This window comes from Panicum virgatum, chromosome 5N, assembly GCF_016808335.1.
Source record: "Panicum virgatum strain AP13 chromosome 5N, P.virgatum_v5, whole genome shotgun sequence".
Lineage (NCBI taxonomy): Eukaryota > Viridiplantae > Streptophyta > Magnoliopsida > Poales > Poaceae > Panicum > Panicum virgatum.
The window spans coordinates 55,297,283-55,320,820 of NC_053149.1; the positions used below are offsets into that span (position 1 = coordinate 55,297,283).

Consider the following 23,538-nt stretch of genomic DNA (forward strand, 5'->3'; position numbering starts at 1 on the left):
GGAGCGGGCATTGCTGCAATCATAGAGTCTCCTTCGGGAGCAAAAACAAGATACGCAGCACGACTTACCTTCGGCAAATTAGAATCATCAACAAACAACAGTACACAACCGAGTACGAAGCCTTGCTCCTGGGACTTCGCAAAATGAAAGCCCTTGGCCACCAAAACTTCATAGTCAAAACAGACTCGAAGGTTGTCAGAGATCACATCGAAAAGGACTCAGAGGCAAGAAAACCCGAGCTTATCCAGTACCTTGATGAAGTTAGATCCATGGAGAAATATTTCAAAGGCTTCGACATCGTTCATATCCCGAGGCACATGAACGACGAAGCAGACAAACTGGCAAAGGCAGCATCAGGAAAAGAGCAATTACCACCAGATGTATTTTTCGAAGAAATCACAGAACCTTCGGTTAAGCCGAAGAAAGAAAAACAAATCTCAGTCATCTCAGCCGAAGATTGGAGAACACCTATAATGGAGTACCTTCGGGGAAACATTGAGCTGCCAAATGAGAAAGAGGAAAAGAAAATGTTCCAAAGAGCGAGGGGCTACGCTATCTCCGAAGGAGAATTATTCAAGTCAGGTGTAACCAGCCCATGGTTAAAGTGCATCTCAACAACCGAAGGAATCGAGCTCCTCAAGGAAATTCACTCCGGGACTTGCGGATCTCACATTGGCTTCAGATAACTTGTCTCCAAAGCCTTCAGGCAAGGATTCTTCTGGCCAACAGCCCTGAAGGATGCTCAACACATAGTCAAAACATGCCAAATGATGGGCCCGAAGTCCACGAATCCTTCGGAGCCAATTCAGCTGATACCCCCCACCTGGCCTCTTCAAAGATGGGGAATTGATCTAGTGGGCCCCCTACCCACAGCTCAGGGCAATTACAAGTACGCAGCAGTTGTTGTTGTGTACTTTACAAAATGGATCGAAGCCAAACCACTCATCAACATCACATCGGAAACAATCAGAAAATTCTTTTGGCAGAACATCGTCTGCAGGTTCGGGGTCCCAAGGGAGATCACCGTCGATAACGGAAAACAGTTCGATTCACAGCTCTTCAGAGAATTTTGTTACAGTCTTGGCACGAAGGTAATCTTTGCTTCGGTGTACCACCCACAATCCAACGGGGCTGTCGAAAGGGCCAACGGCATCGTCTTCGGCAGCATTAAGAAGTGCTTGTTCGATCAGAAAAAGGGCAAGTGGGTAGATGAACTCCCGAAGGTCATCTGGTCCCACAACACATCAGAATCAAGAACCACAAAGTTCACTCCATTCAGGCTACTATATGGTGCCGAAGCAATGACACCAGAAGATCTTAAGAATCGAAACCTAAGGGTGACTCATCAAGTCGAGGGCACACCCTCTGAGGAGAAAGACCTCATAGAGCTAGACATCCTGCAAGCTTCGGAAAATCTAGAAAAATATCAACAAGAAACAACGAAGTGGAGAGACAAGAAAATAGTGAAAAAGGACATCGCAGTCGGAGACTGGGTCTTAAAAAGGAAGCCAAATGCCGAAACCTCCGGCAAACTACAACCCAAGTGGGAATGACCATTCCTTGTAATCAAAAGCAACAGGCCAGGGTCATGTCACTTGTCCGACGCCGAAGGCAATGAGCTGCAGCATCCTTGGAACGCCGACAGCCTAAAAAAATACTACATTTAAGTTTGTAAAAAGGACGCATCGCGAAGCTATAAGCGATCGCGAACCTTCGCATTTATTTTCAGTTATTTCATACAATGTAAATGGGCCATACTCTTTTCCTCACAAGGGGAAACTCCGCACAGGATGTGAGGTTTTTGATGAGGCGGACCCAGTGTAAACTATCTCAATACAATGAATTTTCCCCAAACCAAGTGTCACCTCCGCCGAAGCAGCCCGAAAGGCAAGCTTCGGCAAGCATCTACATACTGCACAAAAATAGTAAGTTAGCAAAGTAGGCAGAAGCCGCAAACTTTGCATACTTATCAAAACGCACAATAAGCGCAGAAACGCCAAGGGGCTTCGACCTTACAAATGGTCCGAACCAAAAAACCTTCGGCAAAAAAGCAAAACGCACAATAAGTGCAGAGACGCCAAGGGGCTTCGACCTTACAAATGGTCCGAACCAAAAAAACCTTCGGCAAAAAAGCAAACGCACAATAAGTGCAGAAACGCCAAGGGGCTTCGACCTTACAAATGGTCCGAACCAAAAAACCTTCGGCAAAAAAGCAAACGCACAATAAGTGTAGAAACGCCAAGGGGCTTCGACCTTACAAATGGTCCGAACCAAAAAACCTTCGGCAAAAAAGAAAACGCACAATAAGTGCAGAAACGCCAAGGGGCTTCGACCTTACAAATGGTCCGAACCAAAAAACCTTCGGCAAAAAAGCAAACGCACAATAAGTGCAGAAACGCCAAGGGGCTTCGACCATACAAATGGTCCGAACCAAAAAATCTTCGGCAAAAAAGCAAACGCACAATAAGTGCAGAAACGCCAAGGGGCTTCGACCTTACAAATGGTCCGAACGAAAAACCTAAGGCAAAAAAAAGCAACTCGAAAGAATCGAAAGACGGATGCCAGAAAGGGGGGGAGACGTTTTTCCTTTCCGAACCCTCGGCATCCATCATTCGACAATCCTATGAGACAACGTCGCGCAAGGGGGAGACATTTTTCCAAGAACAAAATTTGCGCGCATTGCCTCTTATGGCAACAACTTGTTAACCGAAGGACACGACCAGCAAAGCACTAACGCACAAAAAGCACAAACCCCCAACCCACGAAATAGGGACACCAACGAATCAAGTGCGAGAAAGGGGGGAGACGTTTTTCTTAAAATTCCTCCCGCACTTGACTCCTCGGGTCCTAACGAAGCCGAAGAATACAGGAAGCGTAACACCACTAACAAAGTGTAACAAAGCACCTCGAAGGATGCACATATCAGAACATCCCGAAGGATGAGAACAAAGCATCTCGAGGGATGCAATCATCAAAGCATCTCGAAGGATGCACACACCAAAGCATCTCGAAGGATGCACATATCAGAACACCCCGTAGGATGCGAACAAATCATCTTGAAGAACGCACACAACAAAGCATCTCGAAGGATGCACAGAACAAAGCATCTCGAAGGATGCACATTTCAGAGCACCTCGAAGGGTGAGAACAAAACATCTCGAAGGTTGCATCCAGAAGGACAAATCGAAGGATACGCACAGAAAGGCAACCCGAAAGGTGCAATAATAGGCCGAGAAAGAATATTATACACTTTGAAAAGCTTCGCGAAGGTAGCGTTCCGACAACAAAACAAAAATTACAACGAATCACGACCGGACCAGCATAAGTACTCTGCAACGCTGCATCCAGGATGAGCAAGGCTGAAAGCCACCCAGCTCATCAATACCCTAGCAGTGTTTGCATCCTGCAGTATGTGAATATTTACAAAAAATTCCAAGTCCTCAAAACAAATCCCCACAAGCTAATCTTTAGACCTGAGCCCTCGGCGATACGTTCCCGTCGAGTCCCGAAGGAGTCCTGCTGTCCTCGGGCGTCCCGACGATCCCCGAAGGCCGATCAGGAGTCGCCTCCTACACCAAAGAGACAAAATCAATTAATAGCAAAACAAAAGAAAAAACAAAAAAAGGTTGCTGGAACCAACCCTACCCCAGCAGCTGCGGCAGCCAGAGTCTGAACGGCAACTTTGCCAGAAGGTTCCCAGAACCGCTCAAAAAACGCAGCCTTCACCTCTTGAATTCTTCCCACCTCCGCTACCAAGCCTTCGTAGGGTACATACTGAAAATCATCGAGTCGGGCAAGGTCAACTGCGCCGGCATGAAGAAGATTTCCAACAAGCCCCTCGAAGGAGACAGAGGCCGCGTTGTCATTTGCAATACTCATCACTTCACCGAGGCCCTCGAACTCCGACAGCAACCAATCCAAAAGCAGGAAGAAAACTTGGGGACCTTCGACCGGCTCAGGCAAAGGCAAAGGCTCCGCTCCAAGGGCAGCAAGAGCCTTCTTGTACTCTTGGTACACCCCTTCGGCCCGTCTGGCGACCTCGGGTAAGACCCGCTCAAGCTCAGTCACTTTCGCCTAAACCCACTCCAGCTCAGTGATCCTATTCTTGAGGGCAGCCTTCTCGTTCGCATCCCCCTCAACGGTCCTCCGAAGGCTCTCAAGAACCTTCTCGTTATCCGAAGTAGCAGACTCCAGCCTCGAACACCTGGTCTTCTGTTGCTGGTTCTCGTCCTTCAAAACGAGAATTTCCGCCTCAGCCCGCCGGAGCTTGTCAGCCAAACTCAGTCTCTCGGTGGCACTCGCCACCCGAAGGTCCGCGTCTGCTTTGGCCTTCTGCATCAAAGCACGGCTGGCGTGGGCAAGCTTCTTGCTCAGCTCAGCAATAATGAAAGCAGCGTCGGAGGTAGACGCTTCAGCCACCGCCGCATTAAAACCTGAATCAAAAACAAAATCACCTTCGGGAACACTAAAAATTGATCAAGAGACAAAAATAAAACAAGACCACACCTTTCTCGGGAGGGAGAATCCAGTCGCGCCAGGCCCGTGCATCACGGCCAAGAGCTGCTGCATCGACGCCGATACAGCTGCAGAAAATATCATAAGTAAAAACCCCTCGGAAGCGGCGAACGACCTAGGAAATCAGGAAAAGCCAAGTAGGTGAAACTTACCAGACTCGTCGAAGGTCATCCCCTCCAAAGCCTCCACCTCTTTGTCCGAAGGTGGAGCAGAGGAACCTCCACGAGCCTCTCCACCTCTGAGCGTCATCAGCGTCTCACCTACCAGGATCTCCCCCTCCTCGATGTTCACCGCAAGAACAGGCTGCGCGTCCTTCGGCGCCGGAGCAGAGTCCTTCAGGACATCGGCCGTCGAGGCAGCCCCCTTCGGCACGGGTGGCTTCAGAAGGTCCGCAGGCTTGGCCCCAGTCTTGACGAGGTTCTGAATCCTCCGGCATTTCGTCGTACCTTCGGATGAACAATGAAGATTAATCAACGCTTTCGTCACCTCAACCCGACGGCCGGAACCGAAAAGCATGGTCCCGTACTCATCGCTAAGATCATAACTGGATCTAAAAAGCCTCCCTTCGGGAACTACAATCTCCCCGCCCACCGTCCCCATGAGCTCTTCCATAAATAAGGGCGTACCGCTGTCGCCCGAAGAAACCTCCTCATCTTGCGCCTTTCTCTTGGCGCTCTCAGCCCGCGCAACTGAAACCTTCGTGCTCGAGGGTTTCCGTCCACAACCACGCCCCCGCGTATCGATAGCCCCGGAGCTTCCCGCCTCCTCTGCCTTAGCCTTACCTCTGGACTTCGCCTCAGGAACCTCCGAACCTACGTTCCCTGGCGGCGTCATCCTTGGAATGGCGTTAGCCGGAACCGGCCGAAGCTCGTAAGCGAGGCCCATCTCAGCTAGGCACCGGTTCAACCGAAGGTTCCCTCCGCACACCTCCACCAAAAAACGGTACTCCTTTTTGTTCCATGACCCCAGTATCTCCGCAGCCCGACGCTTTAGCTCATCAACAATAACTTCGTCGCTGGCACCTTCGGGTCTCTGAAGCCCAAAAACTGGAGAAATCACATCGTACTTCAAACCAACAAAACGCTTGCACTCGAACCTCAACGGAGACCAGCCAGCAGCCAGTGGCCAAACCTTGGCAGCCAGAAATTCCTCGACAGCATCCCTGCCACCACAAACTTGGCAAGCAGTCATGAAAGCTTCCAGACACGACTTGAAACCTGGCCCACATTTGTTGAAGGCAGGCTGATAAACGTGATCGAACATCTCAATGTCCGAAGCAAGAAGATACTTCTCCTCGCTAGAACCTTCGGGATCGGAGAAGCCAATCTTCGCGTAAAACCAGTATCCCAACCAGTTCCCCTCCCACTTGTTCTTGTAAGCTGTCGAGAGCATAACCTTCAACAGGCCAGTCCTTTTGTTCGGCTTACGAGGAACGAAGGTGCATCAGCCGTTCTGAACCTCGCTAAGCTCGGCATTATCATCTACATAGACCTTACGAGGCTGGCAGTGCAGCTGAAAAAGCCTGCAAAACGCATCCACAGACACCTCCCCTCCGAAGCTCCGCACTACCCACAGAAATTTGGACAATGTAACAATCCCGTTCGGAGTGAAATGGTGTAGCTTCGCATTGAATGGCTCCAAAAGCTTCGTCACAATTGGATCCATCGGAAGTCTAAGTCCCGCTGTAAAAAAATCCTTAAGGACCACAACCTCGCCGGTCTCCGGTACAGGATCAATTCTGCCCTCGGAGGGCGACAAACCCCCTCGGCGAAATAGCACTTCGTAACGTAGAAGTCTATCATGCTCTGAGATATGACAGATGGCTCGAAAAGCAAAGTCTTACGTTTCTCCGGAGCCATTAGTTCCGACACGTCCGCAGAAACAGCCGAAAGGCTCTCGCTGGACTGCTACTGCTGAGAAGGCTGCGAACCACCCGCCTCTCCTTCGGAAGCTGGACCAGAGTCTGTACGGAGAACCGCCCTCTTAATGAATGCCATAACTACAAAAATAAATAAAAAACAAAGTCAAATTATAAACAAATACCCAAACGAACCTTCGATCAACCTCGCTGTCTGTTTAGTGCGAGCCATGAGCCACAGTCACTTACACCGAGGAAAACAAGCAGCTTCACCGCTCACGAAACAAGAACCTTCGGACAAAACACTTTATAGCAAAAAGCGACGAAGGATAGCAAAGACTCGAGAGGGCACAGGTTTTACCCCCCCTCCTCCGCTTATATAGGCGGTGAAAAGGAATAGTTCCAGCGGTAAAACCGAGGAGACGGCAGCCCAAGCGGCGCAATCAGACAACGACACGTACACAACAAAAACCGACTGTTGCAGCCGACGGTTCGGGAGATGTTTTTCCTCGGGAGCTCCCCGAAGGTTACACGCAATCTTCTTCATTAACAAGGGTTCGGACCGTCGGCTTCGGACCTCGCCCTCGAGAGGCTACTGTTGGGGATTGGACCTTCGGGTCAAGCCCCCACCCTCGGAAATGCTCCCTAACCTGTTTGCAGGGCCACAACAAAATGGAGTCAAGTGTACCCGAAGGTTTCAGATGAACACTAAGAAGCGCAAGCTCAAAGACCATGATCTTCGGGCCGAAGGATATCACCTTCTGAAGGCCGAAGGTAACAGATGGCTGCCCAGAAGCGCAAGCGCAAATACCAAGGCCTTCGGTCGAAGGGTACCGCCTCCTCCGCGCCGAAGGTGACGAACGGCCACCCGGAAGCATAAACTCGAAGATCAAGGCCTTCGAGCAAGGAGCCCGCGGCCGGGAACGATGGCGGCTGGTCGATCGTTGATGGAACCTTCATGGCCCAAACTCCCGGAGGTACCCGAAGGTTATTGTAACCTTCGTCGACTGAAGACGTGTGAGTAAAACGTGAATATGTAAGAAAGTCGGAGTTGTACACTTTCCGAATACGTGAGAAGATCGGACTTGTAAACCTCTCACCTTGTAATTTTAGCCCGGAACCGGCTGAGAATGGGCTGTAAATGAGTTGGGAGGGGGCAATTTAGGAAAACCTGGCCAAGGGCTAGGGGTATAAATAGCCCCCTCTCTCCACAGTGTAGAGGGTTGAATTTTCTGATCATTATTGGAGAGTTCGACACTCACTTTCATTGCCACCTTTCTTACTGTTTATGCTCCCTGTCTGAACATCTACAAAGCAGAGATCCCAACACCTGCCACTCATGAACGCTTGTGGGGGCTCTATGCCCCCCCGCAGATCTCTGCACACACACACCAGACAATCTGAGCAAGCGTACACCCGAAGATGATATGATCAATTGTTTCATCCAGACCGCAAACCTTTATAGGATATTTCTCCCGGCCAGTTCCTTTTCCGAAATTGGTCAGCTGATTGGATTTTATCGTTGTACACTTGCCAAAGAAAGATCTTAATTTTTTTTGGGAAGTGGGGCATCCCATACCCCAATCAGCCATCTATTGATTAGATCGAGGAACATTAATTCTTTGCACATCGAAGCAGTCGAGAAAATTTTTGTTTTCTCATACACCCAGGTAACTAGATCTGAAATAGATTGGGAAATATCTTTTTTTTTTAGGAAAATAGCAGGTGCTCTGCTTATGCATTATAGTAGGGAGCAAGATATGTACAAGAGGTTACAAAAACCAGAAAATAAAGAAGCTAACTGACAGTAGTTACAGGAAATCAACTAGTCGCCCGTGCTAAACGAAAATCATGAAGGTCCTGTGTGATGACCTCTACTAGTTGTGACGGCCTTTGTGCCTTGTTGTCAAACACGCTCCGGCAGCGCTCCTTCCAAAGGTTCCAAGCAGTGTAGATGATAGCTTGCAGATGCTGGTCAAGTTGTTGGCTGTTTGCTGCACATAAGCGAGTCCACCAATCTTTGATCCGGGGAATGTTCAGTGTTGTAGGAACACAAAGTTGAGTACGGGTTGCTATTGCATTCCAAACTTCTGTTGCGTACGAGCACTGGGCCATTAATGTGGGTAGTCGTTTCATCCCCTATGTGACAGCTGGCAGATTGGGTTTGCTTGCCTCCATGTTTGATGATGCGATCATTTGTGGGGCACAATTCAGGAAGTGCAGAAAGTCAGTCAACGCACCCACGTTTGATTTTGACAGAGCAGACTAGTCGAGAGCACCAGACTGTATTTTGGGGCGAAGTTTGGTAACCGGAGCTGTCAAGTAATTAAAGACTGCTGCAAATTAAAAAATGGTAAATTAAAGGTTGACCTGATGCCGGTCTCCGGCCGGCCTGCTACATTAAACTGAGTGGACCTAGAATAATTTTGCTGGACTGATCAATCCGTGGTGAAGCCAAGAAACTTAAGACCTGGATGTGCTCTTCACCACTGACTCTGTAGGCTTGTCACACGATCCGTTCGAAGCCTATGCCTGAAGCTGAAGATGCATCATCTTAGCTTCCTGCACCTGCAGTGTCCGCTCCCGATCCTCGTGCTTCTCCTGCTGTCTGTATCTGGTACTGGCGCCGCCATTGGTGATGGCCAGTTCATCTACGATGGTTTCTTTGGTAACGACCTCACCATGGACGGTGAAGCTTCAGTCATCGACGGCCTCTTGCGCCTAACCAGCGGGCAGGCGCAGTTCAAAGGTCATGCTTTCTACACTTACCCTCTCAACTTCACAAGTGCCGTCGTTCCAAGTAGCTCCTCTGCTCCATCCTTCTCCACAACCTTTGTCTTCGTCATCATCGGGCCATATCAAGACTTGAGTAGCCATGGTCTTGCCTTTGTGCTTTCTTCCACCAAGGATTTTTCTAGCGCCTTGCCTGGCCAGTTCATGGGCCTTCTCAATTCCAATAATAATGGTAACCCATCAAATCGCCTCCTTGCTATCGAGCTTGATACCATACTCAACACGGAATTCAGTGACATCGACGGCAACCACATCGGGATCGACGTCAATAGCCTGGTTTCCATGGCCTCCCGCACTGCAGGTTACTACACCACTGATGGCGAGTTTCATCCTTTGAGCCTTGTCAGTAGAAAACCGATGCAGGTGTGGGTGGAATACGACAGCAAGCATACCAGGGTGAACGTCACCATAGCGCCTTACTACTTGAGGTCCCCCAAGCCCAAGAGGCCACTGCTCTCGGTGGCATACAATCTTTCCTCCGTTTTGGCAGCGACGAGCACCATGTATGCCGGGTTTTCCTCAGCGAATGGCATCCTTAACTGCAAGCATTACATCATTGGCTGGAGCTTCAAGCTGGACGGAGAAGCTGCACAGCTCGACTACAAAACCATCCTAGGCCTTGCGCAGAAAATTGAGGGTCGGCCGAGCAATTACAATTACAAGACAATACTATGCATAGTTCTCTTACCAACTGTTACAGTCGCCGTAGTTGTTTGTGCTCTTCTTGTTAAGGTCCATATGAAGAGGCGATTGCAAGCAAGAAAAACTGAACTCGAGTGGGAAAGGGAGTATGGGCCTCCATCATTCACCCACAAAGATCTATTGGTTGCCACCAGTGGATTCAAGGACGAGGTGCTTCTCGGCAGAGGAGGCTTTGGGAGTGTTTACAAGGGAGTGCTGCCCGTCTCCAAGCAGGCAGTTGCAATTAAGCGCGTGTCACCGGGGTCAAAGCAAGGGATGAAGGAATTCCTGGCCGAGATAGTCATCCTTGGTCATCTCGGCCACCGCAATCTTGTTCAACTGCTTGGTTATTGTCGCCACAAGCAACAGCTTCTCTTGGTGTATGACTATATGCCCAATGGAAGCCTGGACTGTTACTTGCATAATCAAGATCACAGCGCCACCAATAATCGTCTATGCTGGGCTCAAAGGTTCCGCATCATCGAAGGCGTCGCATCAGGTCTTTTCTATCTCCATGAGCACTGGGAGCAGGTCGTCATCCACAGGGACATCAAAACAAGCAATGTTCTACTCGACGGCGAGATGAATGCGAGGTTGGGTGATTTCGGCCTTGCAAGGTCCCATGCTCATGGAGCTGACGCTCACACGACACACATGGCAGGGACGTGGGGTTACATCGCCCCAGAGGTGGCAAGGCTTGGCAAGGCAACCAAAGCAACCGACGTGTTCGCATTCGGCGTCCTGATGATGGAGGTCGCCTGTGCAAGGCGGCCAATAATCCGGGCCGATGGAGAGCCTGTTGCCCTGGCGGACTGGGTGCTTGCGGCATGGCGGCGTGGCTCCATTACCGACGCCATCGACCCGAGACTGGGTGACGACTATGTGGAGGAGGAGATAGAGCTGGTCCTGAAGCTTGGCCTGCTGTGCTGTCACCCGTCGCCGAACGCCAGGCCTCGGATGCGCCTTGTCATGCAGTACCTCCAGAGGGATGCAGCGCTCCCAACAGACTTGCAACCTGATACCTTGCTGATGATCAGCGTGGAGCCCCTCCTGCAGGATGAAATGCAGCATGCCATGTCATGTCCAACCACGGCTATAACCGATCTTTCCAGAGGAAGGTGACCCGGCCTCCATGCGTGCTGTGTTACTTTGCTGCTCTGCCTGCCTCTGTGTCCGGCAGAGTTTCAGTCAATTTATCTGGCCTATGTATTTATATATCAAATCATGTAATATTGTCCACTCAATGTGCATTGAACCTACCAGAGCATGTATTTTCCATTTGAGATTAATTATCTATATAGTAATATGATCTTACGAGCATTTTCAAGAGTTTGCCAAATTTTACTTGGCAAATTTTGTGATTTGCCAACTCCCAAAAATATATACCAAGTAAAAAAGACAGCTTCTCTCCAATAGTTTTTTATTTTAGACTTGGCAAAAAGAAAAACTCATTCGCATCTGGAACCCTGCACTTTTCACTAAACAAGTAAGCCTAGATCTAAAATCTTCTCTCTATCCTTCTTGCATCAAGAATCCTGGAAGAGAAACGAAATTGCATTTTTATTCTTCGGTCTTGTTTAGTTGTGCTATGTAAAATTTTTGAAAGGGCATCTTTCTACATTTGAAGTACTAAATATAGACTAATTACAAAATAAAATACAGAACTCGTCTGTAAATCGCGAGACGAATTTAATGAGCCTAAGTAATTCATCATCATCAGAGGTAAACAAGGTTGTTTACTGTAGTATTACTATAGCAATTTAGAGTCTAATTACGACTTAATTAGGTTCATTAGATTCGTCTCGCGATTTACAGACAAATTGTGTAATGTGTTTTTTATTTCGTTTAGATTTAATTCTCCATAAAGGTTCATATTGCTGCTGCTCGATTGCCGAGGCCGTACCGCGGCAGGCGCGGCGACCGGCGGCCTGGACACGCGGGCACGCACCGCACGCAGCCTGGCTACCTGGGACACACGGACTGGACCTGGCTGCGTGGGACACGCGGGAAGAAGAAAGATGGTGAATGCGCGGCGGATGTGAGAGCATCTCTAGCCGTTTGGAAAATGGAATTGTCATCTTTGATTTTTGGCAAAAATATTAAAAATACTCCTCCAACAGTTTGACAAAAGACTTGGTAATTTTTGGCAATTTGGGAAAAACCAGCCTCCAGCGCGCAAATATACGCGCACGGCACGCGGTTGTCATCGTGGTTTCTAGTCAGGTGGGAGGGTGAAAAAAATAAATAACAGAGAAGGGTTACTGATTTAAGTTTTTAAGAGGTGGAAGGGCATAAATATAATTTTATTTCTCTCTCAGAATTCCTGATGTAAGTTAGATCTGGTGAATTATGTCAAACTGTTGGAGATAAGTTCTTTTTTTACTTGGTATATCTTTTAGAAGTTGGCAAAACACAAGATATGTCAAGTAAAATATGACAAACTGCTGGAGATGCTCTGAGCGCGCATATTTGCGCGTTGGAGACCCGTATTTGACAACTTGCCAAAAAATGCCAAGTCAAATGCAAAACTGTTGGAGGCAAAAAAAATTTCATTTTTGCAAAAAATCAAAAATGACAAATCAGTTTAGCAAACTCTTGGAGATGCTCTGCGTGCAGCATAATAAGGTTTGAAAGAAAAAGTTGTACGTACTCGACCAGCACATCGCCTGGATCGGCCCGGCCCCTTTCAGAATGTTGCAAGTTTTGGTAAATTTCATGCTTTTCGATGATTACTCAAGACATCTTAGAGCTCCCAATTGTATTTTTGCAGCTAAACAAGCTTTTGCTTTTTAAGTATTTTTTCCTGTACAGATTGCAGCACATAGTATCCACTCCATTTTCTATCTTAAAGATTCATTTCGCTAACAGGCATTTATTCATCACTATGGTGTTTGTAAATCCCATCCCCCCTGCATTCTTTGGCCTCATTAAGAGGTCCCAACTGGCCCTATGATACTTCCTCTTCAAGTTTGGCCCATGCCAGAAAAATTTAAAACGTGCAGTATCCATCTTATGGTGTGATTCCTCAGGTAAGAGGTATACTCCCATTGAATAATTTGGGATAGCACTTAGACAAGCTTCAATCAAAACCGTCTTACCCCCCCCCCCCCCACACACACACACACACAGAAAGAGTAGCACTCTGCCAAGTAGGTAGTTTCTTCTCCACTTTTTGATGTAAGAATGGCAGATTAGCAGCAAACAGATGGCGATCACTCACCATAATTCACAGGTTTTCATAGGAAAGTCCCAACATTGCAGTTAAACAAATCTGCCACCCTCTTTTGGTCATCCTCAGTAGCCCCAATAACATATACCTAGATTTTCTGGTAATTTATTTTCAGGCCTGACATGTTTTCAAAATAGTATAGCAAGATTTTTGTATTGATAAATTGATTGTGTGTTCAAATCCATAAAGATCACAGTATCTTCAGCATACTGCAAATGTGTCAACCCCCCATCAATCAAGTCCGGTATCAGCCCTTGGATTTCTCCAGCTCCTCTAGCATTGAGGCTAATGCAGCACAGACCAGATTGAAAAGAAGGGGCGAGAGGGGGTCCCCCTACCGGAGCCCCTTGAATGTTCTAAAATATTCACTGGGTTTTCCATTAATATTGATGCCCACTCTTCCTCTCTCAATTATTTGTTTCATCTGTCGGGTCGGGTTGGGTTCGGGTTGGATCACTTTGAGTTTCGGGTCAAAAAATATTAGCCCATGCCCGGCCCATGACATGGTCGGGTCAGGTCGGATTTGGGTTGGGTCGGGTTGACCCGCAATTTTGTATGTAATTTTCGGGTTGAATCGGGTTTTTTTTTCGGGTCAAATATTTTGGCCCGTACCCGACCCGTCACTTGGTCGGGTCGGGTCGGGTTTTTTCGGGCGGGTTGGGTTGGGTTTATCGGGTCGGGTGTCCCGCGATCAGGTCTAGTTTCATCCATTCTATCCATTTTTCTGGGAAGTTTTTCTTAACACCTCTATCATGAAACCCCATTTCAAAATCATACCTCTCTTTTTCCTCACTCTTAGTTCATGACTTCATGCAACACTTCGGGGAGAATGATGACCCCATCCAGAATGTACCTCCCAGGGACGAAGGCAGTCTGTGTTGTACTTATGAGCTTGTCAGCAAAAGGAGTGAGCCTCATGGTCAGCACTGTGGTGAACAGTTTACAAAGCAAGATTTGTGCGACTTAAACCTTGTGGCAGCTGATAGCATTGCTTCACTGATGGTCTTGAAGACCATATCAACGTTTTCCCAAGTCCTAGTAACAAAAAAAAAATACATGAACTAGAACAAAATATAAGTATCCAATTTATCCTGAAGAAGCATCCACCATTGCCAACATAACAGAAATTAGCAGCTGATAAGATGAACTACATAGAAAACTAACATATTAGTACGTGAACTTTCAGGCTACATAACAACTTAGAAACACCAATCAATCCCCTACCAAAAAGCACAGGAACAATCAGAACCATTAACATCAAGCATTAACTCTAATCCCGAATCGTGATTTGTTCAACTCAGACCTCGTAGATTTCATCATAGTACTTTCTCTTGTACCAATCATGGTGACAATTATCCCAATGATTGCCTGGCAGCTTACCTCTGAAGAAGAGGAAGCGAGCATCCTTAGATGCGCGTCTGTCAAGGCAGAGGAGCTCCTGCTGCTTCCTGACCCATTCTACACTCGGTGGCTTTGTATGATCCTTGGTGCCACCACCACTTTCACGCATGCAGTGGAACTCCACGGCTTTGAGGACCCTGCTTCTCCCGTGAAGGAACTTGGCCATCTCCTGCTGCCACTCTTGCCCCCTATAAGCCTCGAACACCACTTTCTCGAGGTGGTTATGGACGCAGGGGTTGTGTCTCAACACGTCCCACGACTCCGATGCAGCAGCTTGGATCCTGGACCAAGTATCTGACTGAAGAACATGAACAAATTTTGGCCATCGAGGTTGATCAATGGAAGACCAAGGAGCAGGTACAATAACACACAATGCAGTAGCCAGATCAACTTACCCTGATGTAGAGCGCCTCTAGGCAAGGGAACAGGTTGAGCAGTTGGATGATCCAATCAATGTACCCCTCATATGTGTAGCTTACTTCGATTGCAAGTGTCTTTAGGCTCGGCATCAATGTCTTCACAATAATTTGGTGCTCCTGCGTACATGACATGGTTGATTCAGATGAAAACTGCATATCGAATAGCTAATTTCTGATTGCACATCAGTGGGTTGTGCTGGTCTGCTAGAGTAAGCTCACCGTGAACATTGTTTCCCCAATCTCAAACTTATGTAAGTTCATGCTGAGGTAGCCCATGAACTTCAGCTTCGGCGCATGCGCAATCTTGAGGCACACCCCTTTCGACCATTCTCCTTTCAGGTGCATGTACTCACCGAGCAGCCACTCCAGATTGGGAGCGTACTCGATGAAGAGCTTATCGAAGTCGCCTTCGCTCTTCAGGATCTTGAGGCTTGGAGATCGAACATGGACGAGGCCGCAGTTGCTCGTTCCATACATACTCAGGCGCTCCAGTGCCGTGCACTGCGAGAGCAAGAAGTTCACGAAGGCATCGGAGATGACGACCCAATCAAGCTCGATCTCGGTCAGGCGTGCCAGGGGCGGGGCGGGCGCGGCGCCGAACCCGGCCTTGGGGACGTCCGGGAAAGTGCAGGCGCTCGCGCGGAGGCGCTTCAGGGAGGAGCAGTCGAAGAGGGAGTCCGGGATCCTATGATGCCAGCCGTGGAAGTCGAAGTCGAGGAAGAGCTCCTCGACGCCGCGGCGCGCGAGCTCCTGGAGCCAGCCGCCGCTGGATAGGTCCTTGCCAGGGGGGATGAAGCGCCAGCTGGCGCGGAAGGAGCGGACCGGCGCGGTCGGGTGCGCGGCGAGGATGGAGTTGACGGTGCCGATTGTGTCGAGGCGGTCCGGCATGTTGGCGTTGAAGTTGAGCAGGAGGGTGGAGGAGAATAGGCGGCGCCATCGGGGGGCGAGGACGGTGCACCTCGCAGCCTCGTCGAGCCGGAGGAGGGAGAGGATGGAGACTAGGATGGCGTCCGGGAGGTCGCTGAGGCGGTCGCAGGGGAGGTCCGTGCCGACGTCCGCCGCCATCCCCGGCCGGTGACGACGTGTGATATTTAGGTTTGCTGCGCTCTCGCTGCCTGCTGGAGCGGCTGCTTCTGGGGGAAAAAAAAGAAAAATATGTTACCTTGCGCGCGGGGGGGGGGGGGGGGGGGGGGGGGGGGTGTTGGATATCCATTCAAGTTGACCTACTCACGATGATGAAAAAATTTACGGCGTCACCATTTACGAATATAGGAAATTTGCTAGTGACATATCTAATTAACCCATTGAAGTAGGAACAATCTAAAAATCCAAAACTTGTAGAACTTGCCGATCGATTCTCCCCGTACAAATGTGCTCTAATGGTTCTGAAGTTCTAGCAAACGGTAGCTAGAAACAGCCATCAATCCCTGCCTATCAACTCTATTCATATACTCCCTTTGTTTTAAATTATTAATCGTTTTGACCATTTAGATACATAGGCTTTATTAAATACTCCTTCCTTCTATTTTTATAAAGTGCACACGCACATCATGATTCAAACTTTGCAATATTTGATCAATAATTTGACTATTGATTTTTTTTATAGTGCAAATTTTATATAATTGGATTCGTAATCAAATATATTTACCATTTTTTGGCTCGGGACCCGACCTAACAAATGAAGTGCAGATGTCATCCATGCAGTGGAATTCCATTGTTTTCAGGAACCTGCTCCTCCGGTGGAGGAACTTGGCCATCTCCCTCTGCCATTCGCGACCTCTGCAAACCTCAAACACCACTTTCTGTAGCTGTTTGACAATGCAATTGCAAGGTACGGATCCAAGCGCTGCCCTTGACTCTGTTAAGTCTTCTTTGATCATGGGTGCAAATTCAGACTGCAAAGATCATCTTACCCTTATGCAGAGCGTCTCTAGGCGAGGGAACAGCTCGAGCATCTGCATGAACCAATTGATGTACCCCCACGCTTCTGTTCATCAGTTCGACGGCAAGCGTCTTCAGTCTTGGGCTCTTGGCATCAAGGTCATCACCAGAATCTGATCTCTCTGCGCGTGCAATGCAATCACCGTTAATTCTCATGGAACTGCAAATGCCATATCGATGAAACAACGGGTGGTGCTAGTAGAATGTTTTTTTTTTCGAAAGTGCGTGCGCGACCCTGAAGCGGGCTCCTTGTAACTCGAGGCTGGGTGGGTTAACTTTACTGGTAAAAAATCAGAGATGGCCAATAAACTTATTTATCGGATTTCTCAAAAATTTATTGGATTTGCCGTTTCTCTTTCGGACAAAATTTATAAAAAAATTCCTCAAATCTTACACAAAATATTCTAGATGATATCGAAACAATCTAATATACAAAACAAGACATCACAATGCTTAGAAATTAGAAGATATGTAGCTTAGAGGGTAAGGGGTTAAGTACGAATTCAAAATTACCGAGAATTTTTATAAAACCGGTCACCACCAATAAACGTGATTATCGGATTTCTCGGAATTTTTTCGCGGAGAAAATTTTCCCCGGGCTGGGAGCGTCCTCGACGAAGAGCTCATCGAAATAGCCGTCGTTGCTCAGGATCTTCAGGCTCGGAGACCGGACGCCGACGCGGCCGCACTAGAAGATTTCGAGGGTTCAAGAAAGCCTTCGAGTAATCAAAGGAAAAGTCAGAATTTCTGGATGTGAATGCACTCCTGAACAAAATGGCTGAACGCCGAGTCAGAGCGATGACTGAACGCAGCACAGTGAGCAATAGCAATCAGGCACTGAGCAAAATGCAACACAGCAAAATTCCACGGTTCGCTTTTCGAGTTCCACTCTCTCCCATAGTATCAATAAATTCTAGCATGCTAAATCATTGTATGAATATTCTAGTAGGCAACTGTCAAGTTGCTGTACATCCGACGAGAACAACAGGAAGACTAGGACTGCTAATCTACACCCTGCAGATATTGTACTCCTGTTGGTACGCTAATTACGTTCATGATGAGAAACCAGGCAGAGACACCACGGCTCATGCAACCCAGAGTGGCATCGGCAAAATCCAACAAAATCCAACTCAACATTAGAAATTGCAAGGGAATCGATGCAGCAACACCACCACCAGTTATTCAGTTATGCAGCTCACGTTTCAGCCTGTGGATTCTGAATGGAAAGCTTATATCAGAGCACCTGAGCAACGCTATACTTCTGGCATACCTGGCAGCAGCAGTGGCTAAGGAACAGCTTGCGACCTGGAACAGAAAAGAGAACTCAGCATCTGGAGAAGCTCTAGCCCAGGGTTTTCCTTTCCATAGCAGAACTTTCATACTACAATGTTCAAGAAATGCACTGAACAGAAAAATGTTTACTGATCCAGTGCTACATTTTTTAAAAGAAAAGCAGGAGCACTGCAATAGTGCTATGTCATTTAAGAAGGAAGAAAATGAAATCTTGCGTAGAATTTCACACTCAGACGTACATCTAAAATCAACGGGGAATAAATCAGAAATCTGGTGTACCACAACTACAAGCTACCTGTCGCAGAGCAACTTCTTCCTTGATCAATCCTAGAACCTGCCCAGGCAGCAGACAATTTTGTTCGAAGACCCTCCTGCCTGATCCTCTTTTCCCACAATTGCCATAGATACAGTATACATGAGAATAGCAGCAGTGTTCCTCCTCAGCAGCCGACCTCACATGGGCTTCCTTGGCCACCATGCTTCAAACGAAACCTCCACGCTCCACTTGATCTGGCACAGTGAACGGAAGCCCAGTCCACTCCTTCGTCCAAACTTCTTTGGCGTAGCAGTAGTTCAGCACAGATGCCGCGCTGTTTCATTTTCCTGGTCACATACACACATGGGCAGTTTCTGATGGCAAGTTTGTCGGCAGTCAGCACATAACAGTGAGACAGTATCAGCTTAGTGACGTAACCAGGAAGAAAGAAATATGCCAACAGGACAACCAACACGCCGCTCCAGCTTGGGAGCGTATTCGGTGAAGAAGCTCATCGAAGTTTCCTTCACTACAAGATCTTGAGACTTAGACTGGACATGGACATGGCCGCAGTCATATCTGCACATGCCAATATGCCATATATCCTCAGGCGCTCCAGCGCAGTGCACTTCGAGAGCATGGCGTGCAGGGAGAGGGAGAGCTCGTCATCGAAAGTAGAGGGAGACGAGATAGTCCCTCCGTCCTAAAAAAACAAGTCATTCTAGAAATTCTAGGACAACTTAACAAGAAGGTAAAATGACCATGTTTACTTATTTGGCACTAATTGATTCTTGCATGCACATATACTTTTTAAATATGGTAGGATGACTTTTTTGAAACAGATTTTGAATCATAGAGTGACTTGTCTTTTTGGGACGGAGGGAGTATGTTGTTACAAATTAGCAGTAGTAAAGTGACTGAAAAAACAAAGGACATGCCCCCCCCCCCCCCCACCCACCCAAAAAAAAGATGGTGTAAAAAAACTGTTTATATGATCTCAGTGTGCCATTGGAGCTCGACTTGATGCCGACAGTCATCCTATTCTTTCAGAGAATTGTTTTGTAATCCACGAACAGACAATCGACCGCTGACTGCTGAGAAGATGGCAGTTACTGAAATATCAAACAAAGACCATATATGGACATGGACGAACCAAATGAAAGTTGACCAGAATCAATGATGTACAAACTGAAAGTGCCTGGTGCTCAAAGCTAAATACTGCTCATGCAACTGACAGCAATTTCATGGATATTGAAAACTAGATGTTCCCCCTATGTACAAGACTACAAGCTATCTTTTCAAATTTTCATTCATACTCCTACACGCTCAACCAGGCTATCTTACTAGCTAATTGATACAAACCAGACCACCAGGGCAACAAGAAAACTACCCTGCTACTTGCTAGTCTGCAACCTACACAAATTGTTCTCCTGTCGCCAACTAAATAAACAGCTCCTTATACTTCAAACGTAAATATCACAACTTGTGCACCCTGGACGGAATTAGAAACCTTCAGTCAACACCTGAAATTGCAAGCAAGATCGGGACAGTAACAACATCTTATTCTTTTGCTGCTTCAAATTATCATCAGAATTCAGCATGTGAAGCTTGAATAGCTTATATCAGAGCAACTCTGTTTTTCTTCTGGCATCGCTGAGTGCAGCAGTGGCACAAGTAAAGGTCACTGATTGGCTTACAAATTGTGAAAAACTGGATTTCGGCATCCGGGGAGGCTCTTTTTTTAGGATCCAGTAGCTCTAACTGGTCACTGGCCCAATCTTTGCCCGTCCAACAGTAGACCTCGACAAGCTTCAGAGCTCTTGCCATGGATAGCAGAAAGGTCAGAAACCCCCACTGGCAGTCTTCCCCTCCAAAACACTCGAAGACCACTCTGCTGATGGAATGCTCAATGCACTGAATAGAATTTTCAGTGTCCCCCCATTCTTCAACATTAAACCGCCGGGAGATAGAATGCTTATTAGGCTGCCCAGATGAAGTGTGACGAACACATAATCAGGGTTAGCCAGAGACATCACAAATCAGAGGCCGGTAAGCAGTTAAGTGCAACCATAATATTACCTCCACGTGGAGCGCCTCGAGACAGGGGAAACATTTGAGCAATTGAGAAACGAAGACGGTGTATCCCTTTTCGGAGAAGGGCACTTGGATGGCCAATGTCTTGACGCTGTGCATCAGTGTCCTGAGCTGCACGATCCCTCCCTGTAATATGCAGAACATATAGCAGAATTCAGTAGTCAGAACCATTTCAGAGCAATATCATCCAAAATGTTCAGAGCTGCAACCAGCAGAAGGGGAAAGGGCATTACATCAAACACAGTGTCATGCAGCACGAGTGGGCGGACGCTGATCCCCAGATACCCCAGCAACTCCAGCTTGGGCGCAAAAACGATCTTCACCTTCGCGTTCCCGCTCGGCAAACAGATACCCACCAATTCTTCGAGGTTTGGGGCGTCCTCAACGACGAGCTCTTTAAAGTCGCCGAAGTCACCGTAGAGGCGCGTCAGGCTCTTGGACCGAAGGCAAATCTTGTCCACTCCGGTGACGTTCTTGAGCTTCACAGACTCCAGGGAGGTGCCGTAGGACAGAATGGCCTGCAGGGATTCTTCAGGCACGTCCACGTTGGATAGGTCAAGTATCTTGAGGGCGGGGAGAAGCGGCGCCGGCGCCGATCCGGCATTGGGAAATCTGCAGTTGAACACTTTGAGGGTTTCGAGGGAGGCGAGCTTGAGGAGGGATTCCGGGAGAGTCTGCCTGGGGCCCGCGTAGAACATGTCGACATCCAGTTCTCTCAGGCCGTGACGCGCGAGGGCGCAGAGCCAGCCGTCGACGACGTCCAGGCGGCCGTCGAAGCCCCTCCCGTACATGACGAAGCGGAAGCTCCGGATGCGGATGCGCGGCCGGGCGGCGAGGATGTCCGTGATCGCGCGGATGAACCAGTCGCAGCCGCGGCCTTCCTCCGGGGGGAACGGCTGGCACGCGTTGAAGTCGAGGAGGGATTGATCGAACAGGCCGCGCCACCGCGACGAGAGAACCGCCGTCCGCCCGGCGTCGCGGAGGGGGAGGAAGGAGAGGACGGACAGCAGGACGGCGTCCGGGAGATCGCTGATTCGGTCCCTGCCGTCCCCGGCCGGCCGATCCGCGGTGCAAACCCCATCCCCGCAGCCGGACTCCGGGCGAGCGCGTTTGGCCGGCCCGCCGCCGAATTCCTCGTCGTCGGTGTCGACGGCCTGGGGCGGCGGGGCTGGCGAAGGCGGCGGGCCTTCGGGCTGCGGGTTCGAGCCGTCAGACGGATCCGGCGGCCACTCTGAGGCGACGATCTGACCCCGCCGCGACGAGGTCGCCGAGACGGAAGGCGTAGAAGGGCTCAGGCAACACATGGCCTGTTCGGTTTCCTGCTGATGTGCGCGAAGGCGGCGTGCAAGGGATGGAGTCGACCCCTCCTTGGACTTGGATCGTGTCGACCCTAATTTAACACGTGTACGCGGAGCGGGGGATCAGGTTGGACGGGCATACAAGTTTTCTGTTCATTCTAAAAAAAAACGTATTCAGCAAAGTTGCAAAGGTCCCTCTCAATCCCAAAAGGTGCAATTGGCTACAGCTAAGGTCTAACTAAAATCTTAGTGTTAAACTTTAGTATATATTAGCACACACATATATACTAAAGTTTTTAAATCTTGACTAAAGTTTAGTTGATTTCCTTAGCATTTTTCGTTTGGATGAGCTCGTGCTAAAATTTAACACTTTCATCTATTAGCACTTTGGATCCAAATAGACCCTTAGTCATAAATAAAATGCTTTGCAATCATCAATAATATAAATTATATGGAGTGATAGCCTATGAAATTGTTATTAATATTTATCACAAAACATATTTTTATAATATGTAACTCTTTCTATCTAAAAATATTATATTTTTTATATATTGTATGTTAAAGTTTGTTGGTGTAGTATATATTTATATTTATGATGGTCGAGGGTACATACTAGCTATTGTTGGTACATAAGAATACCTGCATTCCAGAATGTAAGATTTTTAATTTTATTCTGAGTTAAGTATTTTATAACTTCAATGAAGTTTATATGAATATTGTTTTAACACATACAAACTACATATAGAAACATACATAACAATGTAAAATGTCTATATTTACCTTTGCCTCCAATAAAGTATACATTTTTACTCAATTGCAACAAAAAAAAGATCGAGGTGGACACTAGTAGAATTATGCAACATAGTTCCCCGCCATGGTTACTTTTTCTAGGACTCTATTGATCATCAGCCTTGGGTGAATATGACGTTCCCGAGGTATGAGGCACCTTGTCCTCTTCTGCAAAAACGACTAACTTTTGGGATTGCCTTGGCACAAGGCACTAGAGTCCATATATCACCGTCATATTCACCCATGGAGCTAGCTAGCATGTGCTGATCGTTGTTGTCTCGATCGTCGTCCAAGGCTCCATTCCAATCATGCCAGTAGATGACATGTCATGTGTTTTGGAGGTCATCCAACGACCTACAAACATGCCTTACTTCACCTCTTTATTTTTTTATTAGGAAATGGTAATTGCTCCTCAAACAAATGTCTTGTCCTTCAATTACGCTTTCATTTGGGTCCAAATGAGCTTGACGTGGAGAATGGAATGGAATAGACAACAACTGATTGCCATGAGAAGTCGCAAAAAAAAAAACTGATTGCCATGAGCATGTGCCTCTGAGTCTCTGACAACACCTATTTATGTGACTTAAATCACTAAAAAGGGCTCTGGCGACAAACCTTTATTCATCAGATCAAATTAATGTGCACTGCTACCCCAGAAAATATTAGGACAATCCCAACCAACACATTATCAGATAGTGATATACTTATCATGTCCTGTAAATAATACACAAATAACTATCTCCTAGTTTGTAGTTTCTTCAATATAAATCATCATCTAATCCCTTGTCTTCTCTCTCCTTTCCTATCATCCCCTTTTTCTCGCCGTGTCTATTCATCGCGCGCGCGGGTGCGAGCACTCCTGTGCAGAAGAAAGAGAAGGAAGAAGAAGCGCCGCCACTGTTCATCTTCCTCGCGGAGACGAGCGCGCCAGTGAGGGGTGGGAGGTGGGGGAAGGTCGGCCGGGGTGGGAG

The 23,538-nt window shown here is 47.8% G+C and overlaps 3 protein-coding genes across 3 annotated transcripts; 1 reads left to right on the forward strand and 2 right to left on the reverse strand.

Annotated features, from left to right (window-relative positions):
- The first annotated feature begins 8,791 nt into the window (after window positions 1-8,791).
- On the forward strand, window positions 8,792-11,167 carry LOC120676263 (L-type lectin-domain containing receptor kinase SIT2-like). The gene has a single exon (XM_039957497.1). The coding sequence runs from the start codon at window positions 8,918-8,920 to the stop codon at window positions 10,967-10,969; it is 2,052 nt and encodes a 683-aa protein (XP_039813431.1). The 5' UTR covers window positions 8,792-8,917; the 3' UTR covers window positions 10,970-11,167.
- Window positions 11,168-14,189: 3,022 nt separating this feature from the next.
- On the reverse strand, window positions 14,190-15,984 carry LOC120676250 (F-box/FBD/LRR-repeat protein At1g13570-like). The gene is made up of 3 exons (XM_039957483.1): window positions 15,116-15,984; window positions 14,873-15,013; window positions 14,190-14,775 (listed from the first exon to the last, which is right to left on the reverse strand). The coding sequence occupies exons 1-3, from the start codon at window positions 15,959-15,961 to the stop codon at window positions 14,374-14,376; spliced, it is 1,389 nt and encodes a 462-aa protein (XP_039813417.1). The 5' UTR covers window positions 15,962-15,984; the 3' UTR covers window positions 14,190-14,373.
- A 3,551-nt stretch (window positions 15,985-19,535) lies between these two features.
- Window positions 19,536-21,823, reverse strand: LOC120676390 (F-box/FBD/LRR-repeat protein At1g13570-like). Its single transcript, XM_039957652.1, has 3 exons — window positions 20,714-21,823; window positions 20,466-20,606; window positions 19,536-20,369 (listed from the first exon to the last, which is right to left on the reverse strand). Exons 1-3 carry the CDS (start codon window positions 21,782-21,784, stop codon window positions 20,004-20,006), a joined length of 1,578 nt encoding a protein of 525 aa, XP_039813586.1. The 5' UTR covers window positions 21,785-21,823; the 3' UTR covers window positions 19,536-20,003.
- Between the last annotated feature and the right edge of the window lie 1,715 nt (window positions 21,824-23,538).

Excerpts from the sequence above, each read along its gene's own strand:
- LOC120676263 (XM_039957497.1), top strand. The coding sequence starts at position 8,918 with ATGCATCATCTTAGCTTCCTGCACCTGCAGTGTCCGCTCCCGATCCTC.
- LOC120676250 (XM_039957483.1), bottom strand. The coding sequence starts at position 15,961 with ATGGCGGCGGACGTCGGCACGGACCTCCCCTGCGACCGCCTCAGCGAC. Across the intron at positions 15,014-15,115 it reads TTGGGGAAACAATGTTCACG|GAGCACCAAATTATTGTGAA; the intron begins GTGAGCTTACTC and ends TCATGTACGCAG. Across the intron at positions 14,776-14,872 it reads TAGAGGCGCTCTACATCAGG|TCAGATACTTGGTCCAGGAT; the intron begins GTAAGTTGATCT and ends CATGTTCTTCAG.
- LOC120676390 (XM_039957652.1), bottom strand. The coding sequence starts at position 21,784 with ATGTGTTGCCTGAGCCCTTCTACGCCTTCCGTCTCGGCGACCTCGTCG. Across the intron at positions 20,607-20,713 it reads TGCATGACACTGTGTTTGAT|GGAGGGATCGTGCAGCTCAG; the intron begins GTAATGCCCTTT and ends TGCATATTACAG. Across the intron at positions 20,370-20,465 it reads TCGAGGCGCTCCACGTGGAG|CCTAATAAGCATTCTATCTC; the intron begins GTAATATTATGG and ends TCATCTGGGCAG.